Source organism: Sapajus apella, unplaced genomic scaffold (assembly GCF_009761245.1).
Source record: "Sapajus apella isolate SASKATOON/1434 unplaced genomic scaffold, GSC_monkey_1.0 scaffold48, whole genome shotgun sequence".
Classification (NCBI taxonomy): Eukaryota; Metazoa; Chordata; class Mammalia; order Primates; family Cebidae; genus Sapajus; species Sapajus apella.
This window is the reverse complement of record NW_022436988.1, coordinates 8,337,939-8,350,772: the sequence shown is the minus strand read 5'-3', so window position 1 is coordinate 8,350,772 and position 12,834 is coordinate 8,337,939. Positions and strand designations below refer to the sequence as shown.

The 12,834-nt window shown below is 50.8% G+C and overlaps 1 protein-coding gene across 1 annotated transcript in view; it reads right to left on the bottom strand.

Annotated features, from left to right (window-relative positions):
- Positions 1-264: 264 nt before the first annotated feature.
- Positions 265-12,834, bottom strand: part of CD300LB (CD300 molecule like family member b) — a 14,502-nt gene continuing 1,932 nt past the window's right edge. The window contains exons 2-4 of the mRNA XM_032241824.1: positions 5,249-5,578; positions 3,107-3,191; positions 265-2,416 (exon numbers count right to left, since the gene is read on the bottom strand). Of these exons, the coding sequence (XP_032097715.1) occupies positions 2,251-2,416; positions 3,107-3,191; positions 5,249-5,578 (581 nt within the window). The 3' untranslated portion in view covers positions 265-2,250. The remainder of the gene's footprint in view (positions 2,417-3,106; positions 3,192-5,248; positions 5,579-12,834) is intronic.

Sequence of the window (12,834 nt, the reverse complement as noted above, 5' to 3'; positions counted from 1 at the left end):
AGCCTGTGGGAAGGGCCCCACAGGGAAGAAGAAGTTGTGCTTTTCTCTTCAAAGAGCAAGAGAGCCACAGCTGCCCACTATCTTTTTTTTTTTTTTTTGAGGTGGAGTCTCATTCTGTCACCCAGGCTGGAGTGCAGTGGCACGATCTCAGCTCACTGCAACCTCCGCCTCTCGGGTTCAAGTGATCCTCTTGCCTCAGCCTCCCAAGTAGCTGGGACTACAGGTGTGTGCCACCACACCCAGCTAATTGTTGTATTTTTAGTAGATACGGAGGTTTCACCGTGTTGGCTAGGCTGGTCTTGAACTCCTGACCTCAGGTGATCCAACTGTCTCAGCCTCCCAAAGTGCTGAGATTACAGGCGGGAGCCACCATGCCCGGCCTGTCACTAACTTTTGGTTCCATAAGTGTGAAAATCAGCATATGACAAATCCTCATGGTCCATGGCTATTTAAGGGCATGAGGGCTTGGCTCCAGGCTCCTGATTGAAATGCATTGGCTGGAAAATGCAATGCCAGCACTAGCAGCTCATTTATTGACTTTCCGTCTTTTTCCCTACCCTAGAGAAAGGGCATATTAGGCAAGCCTTGCTTGTCAGCTAGCATTGGAACCCCAAGGGATGTTTCCTAGAAATGTGTACATGGGGTGCTGGTGCGAGGGCGTGTGTGGTGGCTGGTAGTTGGGCAGACGACAACAAATGCCTACTCTGCTTCAGTGGATTCTTGTTGATGGACCCACAAGAATAATAACCCAGCTAGCTCCAAGAAGATTGAGGGATTCATTGGCAGAGCAGTGGCATCCTTCCTGGGTCTGGCTGGATCTTCAGGAGGCTGAATCCAGGAAAGCATTCCAGAAGGCAGGGCCCTGGGGCTGGTGGACTGTGGGTCTCAGTCCCCACAGAATGACTGAGGGGGTCTTAGCCTGGCTTGAAGTCTCCTCTCTGGCCATTATGGAATTTTTAGGCCCATCATGTCCAGAGTCCTAAATTCAGTTCAAAATCAGAGAAAGTTTCCCTTTGGATGAAGGACAACAAGAGGCGATTATAGAGTCTCAATGGGAAGTGGAGGCTCCAGGTGCCATGCTAAGGACCAAAGGGCCCCCTCTCCTTTATCCACTGCTGGCAGTCAGGGATCCCTATTAGAACCAAGGGCAGGATGGAGGCATCCTCATGGGTGTCCAAAGGGCAGCATTCCCAACATGTGTGGTGTGTCTGTGTGTGGGCAGCTGGGGGCGGGAGCAAGTCTCACATGGGGCTGGTTCTCTTCCTAAGAAGTGAAGGTCCCTTTGGTGTGAGAGTCCGTCACCCATACAGCCAAAGTGACCCTATTCGAGGGTGTCATTGCAGTGGGTGAGGCACGTGAGGAGACAGCACCACTTCCCTAGGACACTTTCCATTAGTAACGTGATTTCAACATCACTGAAAAGGGAGGGCGCCATTTCCTGCGACAGTTTTCATTACTGCCCTCCCCACCTAGAGGTGGTTCTCGAGGCCCAAGAGCCTCTTTGGGGAGGAGGCCCGAGCTGTCGTGCTGAGGAGGCTCCCAGGCTACAGCCCCTGGGAGATGGGGGAGTGGCCAGGGAGCTTGTGGGGCCAGGAGGAGGAGGAGGGAGAAGGAGGAAGCTAAGTATTAGCGTGGGCCAGGGAGGCTCCCATTGCCTCCTCAGCCCTGTGGGCTCAGAGTCATGTCTTCCCAAGGGAGAGGGTCCGTCCAGCCCTTCGTGCCCCAGAACCAGGAACTCAGCCCAGAATCACCCTCCTTGTGTGTGGGATCAGTCAGTTTTCCTATGAACACAAGTCATCAAAACCCAACTTTACCAGGAAAAATATTTTTTAAAAACGGATCTGTCAGTCTCTCAGGCAAAGACGGTGTTGAGCTGGGCTCTGGAATGATGGAAGTCTAGGGCTGGGGAGTCTCCTCCAACCTCTCTCTGTATTTTGGCCCCAGGCTCTGTGCCCAAGTTATTCCAGCAGTAGGGACACAGTCGCCTACTGCTTGAGCTCCATCTCTACAGCTCCTGACCAAGAAAGCAGGTGCTGACACTCCAGGAGGCGATGGGGGCTCAGGAGAGGCCCCAGCTAAGTCCCTAAGCTGTGCAGAACAGGGAGGTACCCACCAGCTCCAAGGCCAGGGTGGAGGCCCAGGGCCCCATCTCAGTGGCTGCATCCCAAGGACTCAGAGATGTTTCTTCCACAGTCCAGGTCTCTTCTGGAAATGCAGTCCAGGGCAGGAAGGCTCTGCAGATCCATCTCTCTAAGCAGCCATGTCTTTGTTCGGATGTTTAGAGGACAAGTTCATATAGATAGGTTGTTCCCATGGCTTCTCAGGGACCCTCTGAGACCCCTTCAACCAGAGGATTGCACCGACCAAGATAAGCAAGATGGGCACCTTCACAAATACCAGGAGCACGTAGTGGGTCCTGGGGAAGGGGACACAGTGGTCAGAGCCCTGGGCCTCCCAAGGCCACATCACTCCCCTCCCCTGACCCTGTGAGCCACCAGCCAAAGCCTGTGACCCTGGGCCAGGCAGCTTCATTCTAAAGATCCCCATAAATCTCCTCCTTGGTTCAATCTCAAGAGCTCCTCTGACAGTCACCTTGGCTGGTTCTGCACAGAGCAAATGTCACCTTTCTAATGTCACCTTCTGGGACCCTTTTTGCTCAAAGTATGTCTCAGCTCAACAGAACCACCAGAGGTCACCAAATACAGGTTGTTTTTCCTGCCTCTGTTCCTGCTAATGCAGCTCCAGGTTGGTAAATCACCCTTCCTGCTCTGTGTCTCTTGATGTCTTGCACCATGGAGGGTGGTTTCTTATCTCCCCCTGGCACCCATGAGGCCACCAATGCAAGGTTGACCGATTGACTGGACGGATGATGCTCACCAAGAAGGGCTCTGCAGAGCGGTTTTCTGGTGAGAGCTATAGTAGGGAAATGGTGGACTGCAGTAATGAGGGCAGGAGAGAGATGGAGGGTTGGCTTGGGGCCTTGACTCTGGCTAGAGCAGCTGCTGGCATTTGGTAACAGGCAGGAGGAGTTCCCAGGCTTGGCTTCCCCTTAGGAGGGACCCCAGGTAGGGGCAGGGACCCCCGGTAGGGGTCCCACATGACTCACCTCTTGTGGGAGCTGATGAACACCCCCATATTCCTGTTGGTAGTCAATTTGGAAGACGAGCTTGCTGGTGTAGAAGCTGCTCCCACTAGACACAGGCAAAGTCAGCTGCGGGTTATTGGCACAGCTAGGAGCTCATGCAGGGGTCACAAAGTCACCCGACCCTGCCAGCCCTCACCAGAAGACCCTTTGCCCTGTAGTAGGAGGAGTTTCCTCTCCTGCTACAGCCCCTCAAACTACTACTGAGTCACCTCAATCTCAACACAGAGACATTTTTTTTCCCATCATTTTCAGGTGTGGCAAGAACAATTAAAAATTAAATAGGAGTAAGCACTGTAATGTATTCTGGGAGAGAGAGAGACTTTTTCATACTCTCTTTCCACCTATCCTATAAGTGGGACTATTGGATGGGGAAATAAATCTCAGGTCTTTTCCACTGGAGTGGTGCCTGAGCAGGACTTAAGGAGAGAATATTCTGGAAATGGGCTGTTTAGAAATTGGGGTAGTCCAGAAAAGAGAAAGGGGACTCCAGAAGGCTCATGAAGAAAAGGGTACACTCCAGTTAAATGGTAAACAGCAACTGTGAGGAATGGAACATTCTTAGGAGCAACTATGTAAGCAATTTGTTGGGGACAGTTCAGCCGGGGGCCTCTGAGGCCAGCCCAGCACTGAGTATCCATGACCCACCAGTGATCTTTTACTTCTGTCCTCGGCCCCAGCAAATTCTTCCCAAAAGTCCCAGGCTGGCCAGGCGCAGTGGTTCACACCTGTAATCCCAGCACTTTGGAAGACCAAGGCAGGCAGATCGCTTGAGGCCAGGAGTTCGAAACCAGCCTGGGCAACATGGTGAAACCCCATCTCTACAAAAAATAGAAAATGAACCAGGCATGGTCATGTGCACCTGCAGTCCCAGCTACTAAGGAAGCTGAAGTGGAAAGATCCACTGAGCCCAGGTGGTCGAGGCTGCAGTGAGTCAAGGTCACTGCACTCCAGCCCGGGCTACAGAGTGAGACCCTGTCTCAAAACAAAACACAAACAACAACAACAAAACAGCCCAGGGTATGGCCATGCTAGGTAGGCTCCTGTCTGAGCTGCAGATAATTCTGGTCACAACAGTTGCTGAGAAGCCCCTGATCGTCTTACAGGCTGATGCCCCTGTAAGTCCCCGACCTGAGACTCCTGAATGTCTCTCTCCCTAAAGCTCCACACTGGCCGTGGTTTTTTGTCTCTCTGTACTGCCTGCATGTCTTGCTCGATCCCCTCTCTGCCCCTGTAGATCTTCTAGCCCTCCTCTACTTGGCAGCCCTGAGGAAGTCTTGGTTGACTCTTCCTGGACTCCTCTTTACCCAGATGCAGCCACTGTGTCCATGTGCCTCTTTGGTACCAACCCCAACAGTACACAGGCTTGTTCTAATGCCACCATTGTCTATTTGCATATCACCACCAAAGGGACCCAAGTGGACACTGAGCTGACAAAGGACTGAGCATGGGTGTGTGGGTGGAAGTGCGGCTGGAGGGCTGTTTCCCAGACTCCAACAACAGCAGGAAGACCCCAGATTCTGTGAGTGGAGTCCGAGGCATGGAGGAGACACCAGGGCAGCCAGAGAGATCCCTGACGTTGCCCATGATTGAAGCCATCTTTTTGCTTTAAAGAGTCCACTGTCATTCATGCACCTCCATGAGCTTCCTTACCCCATGCTCATCTTACACAGCCAGATAAAGTAGCAGACCAGTGGCTTGGGACCCAGAGAAGAGGGCATTGTAAGATGCCCAGGGCTACTCTGGGTTGGTGCAGTTCTTGGGACTCAAACTAGGACCCTCTGGGCTGCTCTAGGTCCTCCACCTCCCATGTCATAAGCAGGGCTGGGCCACGAGTCACCAAAGCTGAGGTCCACACTCCCACTCCCATTCCAAACCCTTCCAGCCCTGCCACACGACACCTGGATTTCTTGGGGAGACCTCAGGGACTGAGACAGCAGAGCGATGCTGGCTGCCACTCTCCCTTCGTTTCTCTCACCTCCCTCCCAGTCCTTCCATCTGTCATCTGTCTGTCTATCTGTCTCTCTCTTAGGCTCCTAGGTAAGAGCACTGACTTTTCCAGTCCTGAGCTCTAGGGCCTCCTCATGTAGATGAGAAAGTTCTTACCTGGGTCAACGATCACTTTCACTTGAGTCCCAAGGTCAGTTCCTCGTCTCTTAATCCCACACCAGTAAATGTCTGTGTCGTTTCGCCTGAGCCCCCCCATAGTCACAGTGAACACGTGGTCTCTCTGATTGTCCTTGATGACCACACGGCCCCTCTTCTCTTCTTGCTCTGACCCTCTGGTTTGAATGAGGATAGTGCATGAATCCCAGTGCGCCCCTCGACACCACCATTTGACGTAGGTCTCCCATCTTTGCTGATAATGGCACTGCACACTCACGGACCCGTGCTCTGGGCCTCTCACGGACTCTTGGCTATGGATGGAGAAACAGCCTGGAAAACAGAATCCCAAGATACAGCTCCTGTTGTCTGAGCCAGTTTGAGGTTCAGGGACTGAATGAGAGTCCCAGATGTGTCTCTAGCTCACCCAATTCCTCATCCCCACCTCCCCCTCAGTCCAGCCCCACCAGCTTCTAGACCTGATTAGCATGTGACACCATGGTCTCCTACAACCTTCCTTCCTTGTCCTTTCCATGCTATTCTCATCGGAGCCAAATATTTAACAACCAGCCCTCTGGGGGAAAAAATATCTGGTATTCAGGCTGAGTGCAGTGGCTCATACCTGTAATCCCACACTTTGGGAGGCCAAGGGAGGCAGATCACCTGAGATCAGGAGTTCAAGATCAGCCTGGCCAACACGGTGAAACCCCGTCTCTACCAAAAACACAAAAATTAGCTGGGCATGGTGGCAGTCACCTGTAGTCCCAGCTACGTGGGAGGCTGAGGCAGAAAAATCACTTGAATCTAGGAGGCGGAGGCTGCAATAAGCTGAGATCTCAGGACCGCACTCCAGCCTGGGCAACAGATTGAGACGCTTGTCTCGATAAAAAAGAAAAAGAAAAAAAAAAAAAAACCTCTGGTTTTAATATTTGCCAAATTCTGTAGTGTAAATACTCCCACAGTGGCAGATGTCAGGCTATCCATGTGATGTCCCTGGACGCAGAGCTGGGAAAAGGTGTCCCAAACCAGCTCCTGTGAGCCAGTGTGAGCTGGCTTCAGCACTCTGAGGGGGTACCCAGGGTTCCCTCTCCTGCCTTCATCTTGTCTCACCTTACAAGCCTCCATGGAGGGAGTCTCTCCATTTCCATGGCTTTAATGATGACTTGTTTCCTGATGACTCCCAAATCCATATTTGTAGCTCAGACTCCCCTTAGCTAGCCCGCCATTTATAAAGACATGCTGGAGGTCTCCACCCCAAATTCCTTCATTGCAGAACTGAATGCACTTCCTCTCTGTTGGAAACAGATGCTCGATGCCACAAAGAAAAATCAGCACGGAGACAAAGGATCTTTCAGCAAGCAATTCTTACTTCCTGGACTGCAAGAAGGGTACTCTTGCTAGCCATCTTGCCACGAGAGTATAATGAACAAAGGAAAAGCAGACATGTTTATCTCTTATGCATTTGGGGTTGTCCTTCCTGCTGTGTCTGATCTCCATTGGCTGTAGCCAGACCTCACAATCTAAACTAAAACCCAATTGGCTAACAACTTAAAACTTTTCTAAACAGGTAAAAGTAATGGCGAGCTGGGACATGCCTGTGAGCTCGTCCAGCACAGATGTCTTGGTTAAAGTACAAGGACATATAATGTACTACGTGCCTGTAAGCATGGCACGTCTAACAGCTACATAGGATAGGGCTTAACACAGAGTTACTAGCAAATTTATCCTTTAACAAGAAAGGAAATTTTAAAGAGGGACTTTTCTGCTTCCCACATTCTCCCACCCTGAGTTTTCTTCTAGTGGGGGATTGGATGTGGAAAAGCTAGCAAAGGATTGATGCAAGCTGAACAGGTGAGAGGTGAGCCTAATCAAACGCTGCTCCTGCCTCCGATGATTGACTCCAGCTAGGCTGTGTTCAGGCAGGCTATTTCCTTGGCAATGACACAGGTTTCTTGATCACGGAGAAGTGGATACAAGGGCAGAGACTCACTGGGGAAGCCTCTCTTGACTGTCTCTTGGCCTCAGAGCTTCAGGCCCAGGCTGGGGGGTCTCTGCAGGAGACCAGGAGAATCAGGTCTACCTCCCTAGGCAGACGCTGCCTCCTCACACCTTGGGCCTTCTCCCCCTGAAGCTATTTTAGCTTTCTTGAACTTGGCATTCGTGGTTGGTAGAATACTGTCCCCCATAGATGTTAGCATCCTCATACACAGAACCTGCCAGTATGTCCCCCAAACATGGCCGGAGGCACTCTGCAGATGTGATGAAGGTAAGGACCTTGAGACAGGAAGGGTATCCTGAATCACCTCCCTGGATATTCTAAGTGAAAGAGGGTTGAAGCAGAGTCCGATTGGAAGATGGTCTGTTGCTGGCTTTGAAGAGGAGGAAGGGGCCACAGGCCAAGGAAAGCAGATGGCTTCTAGAAGCTGGAAAATGCAAGGAAACAGATTCTCTCCTACAGCCTGCAGAATAGGGTCCCCCAACCCCAGATCACAGACTGGCACTGGTCCATGGCCTGTTAAGAACCTGGCCTTACAGCGGGAGGTCAGCGGTGGGCGAGCAAGCGAAGCATTTGGGGCTTGCTCTCTCAGTGACAGCTCATCAAGAGGTCAGGACCTCGCCTGTATTGACCGCCGCTCCCCCTTGTTAGAATTGCCACCTGACCTCCACCTCCAGATCAGTGGCAGCATTTGATTCTCACAGAAGTGTGAACCCTATTGTGAACTGCGTGTGTGAGGGACCTACACTGCACACTTTATGAGAATCTAATGCCTAATGATCTGTCACTGTCTCCCATTGCCCCCACATGGGACCATTGCAGGAAAACAAGGTCAGGGCTCCCACTGACTGACATTATGGTGCAGTGTGTAATTATTTCATGATATATTACAACGTAATGATCATAGAAATAAAGCACACAGTAAGTGTAATGCTCTCGAATCATCCCAAACCATCCTCACCCCACTCCTGGTCTGTGGAAAAATTGTCTTCCACGAAACTGGTTCCTAGTGCCAAAAAGGTTGGGGACCCCACTGCTCTAAAGAAATGCAACTCTACACCTGGATTTTAACCAGTAAGACCATGCCAGACTCTGGTCTTCAGAAGCATCAATGAGATGATGAATTTCTGCAGTTCTAAGCCACAGAGTTCGTGTTAATTTGTTACAGCAGCTGGAAATTAACACAGCATTCAATCAGCAGAACCAACTTGAATCTCTTCAGAGAATCAGAAGGTCAGGTGGCAATTCTAACCAGCAGCTTCACCACCCAGCCTACCATTGGCATATTCTTCAATGCTGTCCTCTCCTTCAGCCCCCACAGCTGATTAATAGCCAGCTTAGTCAGCTCTACCCTAGAGATGCTCCTTAGATTTTCTTCTTCTTTCAGTCTCCGCCATCGCAGACCACAGAACAGCATGACAGCAGAGGGGGTGTGAGCTTTGAATGCAGAAAGACGTGATGACCCTGAACTAGTTGGGAAACCCTGGCAGAGTTGCTTAACCTCTGCAAGTGTCACTTCCTTATTTGTGAAACAGTCATGCCACTCTCTACCTTGAACAGTCATTCTGTCACTCCAGCCTGGGTGACAGAATGGAACTCCATCTAAAACATAAACAAACAAAAACAAATGGGACTTGAATGTGTGTAGGCTGGGCAAGGTGGCTTATGCCTGTCATCCCAGCGCTGTGGGAGGCTGAGGCAGGAGGATCGCCTAAGCTCAGGAGTTCTAGACTGACCTGGGCAACATGGTGGAACCCTGTGTCTGCAAAAGATAAAACATTAGCTGGGAGTGACGGTGCATGCCTGTGGTCCCAGCTGCTTGGGAGGCTGAGTAGGAGGATCATTTGAGCCTGACAGTTCAAGGCTGCAGTGAGTTATGATCACCCACCACAGCACTTCAGCCTGGGTGACAAAGTGAGACACTGTCTAAAAAATTATTATTTTTTAATTTGAAAGAAGACTTGGATGTATCTCCAAAACCAGACATTTGGGGGTTGCCCCGTCGGTGACAGCTCATCAACAGGTCAGGACCTCACCTATGGCTGGATCGTGGCAGTGGTTTCTGGAGAGGTCTTCCCAGCCCAGCAGCATCCTCCCCACCTCTCCTCTCCATACTGCTGCCCGAGCTGGGTACTGAGACTGTCTCATCCTTCTCATCAGCTGCACTTGTCCTGAGCATCTAAAAAGCTTTCAGGGCCAGGCACCATGGCTCATGCCTGTAATCCCAGCACTTTGGGAGGCCGAAGCAGGTGGATCTCTTGAGGTCAGGAGTTCGAGACCAGCCTTGCCAACATGGCAAAACCCTGTCTCTACTAAAAATACAAAAACTATCTGGGTGTGGTGGCAGGTGCCTATAATCCCAGCTACTCAGGAGGCTGAGCCAAGAGAATCACTTGAATCCTGGAGGTGGAGTTTGCAGTGAGCCAAGATCATACCACTGCACTCCAGCCTGGGCGACAGAGTAAAACTCCATCTCGAAAAACAAAAACAAAAACATAAATTGGATTTGTCAGCAATCACTAACAGCAGAAAAGAGATGCTGCTGTATTGAATAAAGTGTCATCAATCCCAGCTGCAGTCATTCAAGCTGGAAAGGGCTCACAGTGTAATGAGGCCTGTTTAAAAAATATGTGGGGGCTTCTCTAACCACCAAGTATGATGGCTGGAGCTATTAATCAGGCTTCTACATGTTGTCAAGAGTTGGTATGAGGAACAGTAGGGATGGAAATGACAGGGCAGTCGTCAGCTTGGAACAGAGCCCTGTTAAACGGGCTGAAAGATTGAAGGGCTTTTGTTTTGATTTGTTTTGTTTTGAGACAGAGTCTCTCTCTGTCACCCAGGCTGGAGTGCAATGGCGCAATCTCAGCTCACTGCAACCTCTGCCTCCCAAGTTCAAGCGATTCTCCTGCCTCAGCCTTCTGAGTAGCTGGGATTAGGGCACCCACCACCATGCCTGGCTAATTTTTGTATTTTTAGTAGAGACAGGGTCTTGCCATGTTGGCCAGGCTGGTCTTAAACACTTGACCTCAGGTGATCCACTGGCCTAGGCCTATCAAAGTGCTGGGATTACAGGTATGAACCACTGTGCCTGACCTAAAGGGTTTTTAAAAGCATAAGCCTCTTTCAATTTCAGGTTTTTCATTTTGTGAACCTGAGATGTAAACATCCTGTTTCGTGTCAATTCTCCAGGAAGGCCTGCCACATGTCCTCGTTGTGAACAAAATCCCAGTGTGAAGGGTCTTGTCTTGAAATCAAGAGAATGGCCTGTGCTCCGTGTCTGGGCTGACGGCAAGTGATGAATAGTGCACAAATGGCGCCCCAGGCAGCAAAGCATAGAGCTCAGCGCAGAGGCAACCCTGGGAGGGTCAGCGCCCGAGTCGCAGAAATCCAGGCAGCCTCACTGGAACCTCCCTGACTGTGGAATGGTCACAGTCATTTGAGCCCATCTCATTTTGCACCTAGAGGTCAGTGCAACTCTGCAGACCTCCAAGTGTCCATCATGCCCAAGCTGTGTCCATACAAGTCAAGCTCTGAAGAGTTCATTTCCTAGGTAGAGATCTGTGCCTTCCACCATCCCCACATCACTTTCTCCTTGGGGAGAAGTGGGGTTTGCTCTTCCACTTGCAAACACTTACGGTCAGCAGAGTGGTGGGAGGTCTAGGCCTCTCTCCTTGTCTTGTAGATGCCCTCTACATATGTCTGTGTCCTCATTCCCTCCTTTCTTCTTCCCTCCTTTTTTTTTTTTTTTTTTTTTTTTTTGTTTGAGATGGAGTCCTGCTCTGTTGCCTGGGCTAGAGTGCAGGGGCACGATCTCAGCTCACTGCAACCTCCACCTCCTTGCCTCAGCCTCCCAAGTAGCTGGGATTACAGGTGCCCGCCACCACATCAGCTAATTTTTTTGTATTTTTAATAGAGATGGGGTTTCATTATGTTGGTCAGGCTGGTCTTGAACTCCTGACCTTGTGATCCGTCCACCTCGGCCTCCCAAAGTGCTGGGATTACAGGCATGAGCCACCGAGCCTGGCCTCCCTCTTCTTATAAGTCATTTCAAATGAGGGCTCACCCTAATGACCTTGTCTTAACTTGGCTTCCTCCATAAAGGCTCTCTCTCTAAATAAGGTCCCATTCTGAGAAACTGGGGATTAAGACTTTGTGAAAGGAAAATAAAATCTCAAGACCCCCAGACTCACTGTGCCAAGGGGAAAAGTGAAGCTTGGGATCTGTCACTGAAAAAACAAGGCCAGGCGCGGTGGCTCAAGCCTGTAATCCCAGCACTGTGGGAGGCCAAGGCGGGTGGATCACGAGGTCAAGAGATCGAGACCATCCTGGTCAACATGGTGAAACCCCGTCTCTACTAAAACTACAAAAAATTAGCTGGGCATGGTGGCGCGTGCCTGTAATCCCAGCTACTCAGGAGGCTGGGGCAGGAGAATTGCCTGAACCCGGGAAGCGGAGGTTGCGGTGAGCCGAGATCGCGCCATTGCACTCCAGCCTGGGTAACAAGAGCGAAACTCCGTCTCAAAAAACAAAAAAACAAAAAACAAACAAAAAAAACAAAACCAAACCGAAAAAGAGCTACTTTCCTTTTGCTCCCAAACAGACAGCGGTCATTTCCCATGCCTGCTTTATCTCACGTACAATGCAGGTTTTACCGAGCGCTCCCCTTTTCACGTGTAAAATGAGGACTCAGTGAGTGGCAATCAAAGCCTCACAACCACCTGCCTCCTTCCCTGCCCTCCCGCTGTTCTTCTTTCCTCCTGTCACGTTGGATGCTGTCACACCAGTGCCCTGCCTTCCTCTTGTGGCTTTGGTGGAGGTGACAGTCATATAACCAAGCAGATGAGAAGACATCCTACCAGACATTGGGTCATTCTGACTTTGCCTTTCTACCATCGCACAGAAACACCCCCAGAGTGGCTAATGGCAATCTGTTGACAAAAACCTGACAGGGTGGCTTTTCTTCCACCCTTGAGTGACTCACCCCTTTCCCATGTTGACTGGCAGGGATGGACCAGGAGGGCCTCTCTGTCCTGTCTTTGCAGGACCCACCCGCCCCAAGCCACAGAGCAGTTATGGTGGGTCTCAGCCTTCACCTGGTGAGTGGCTGTGTGCAGGTGAGAGCAGGTGTACGTGTCATTTTGTGTCACTGTGTATATAAGTGTGTGGCGGAGATGTGTATGGAGTGTGACCGCATGAGGGCATGTGCCTTAGACTCCACTGAGTGTGTTGTGTGTGTACGTGTGAGAGTGTGTAGGCCCAGACATATTTTGTCCACACCCTTCTCCCTGGCCTCCAGGTGACTGGGATGGAGGGATTAAGAGAGGGAGCATCACCCCTCTCCCAGCTGAGATCCCACCTGGGGACCTCTGAACTCAAATGCAAACCTGGAGCCCAGGGGTGATGTGAACATTCTGAATCATGGAGCCCTGCGAATTCTGGGCCCTGTGGAGTCCTACCTAATTCCTACAGCTGCTGCCCTCATAGCCAGTCAGTCTCCTGGTATTACCACTGGGCTTCTCCATCATCAATAAAGTCAACAACAGCGGCAGTAATTCAGAGAGAGCCCACAGCCATTCTTTACTTCTATCCAATA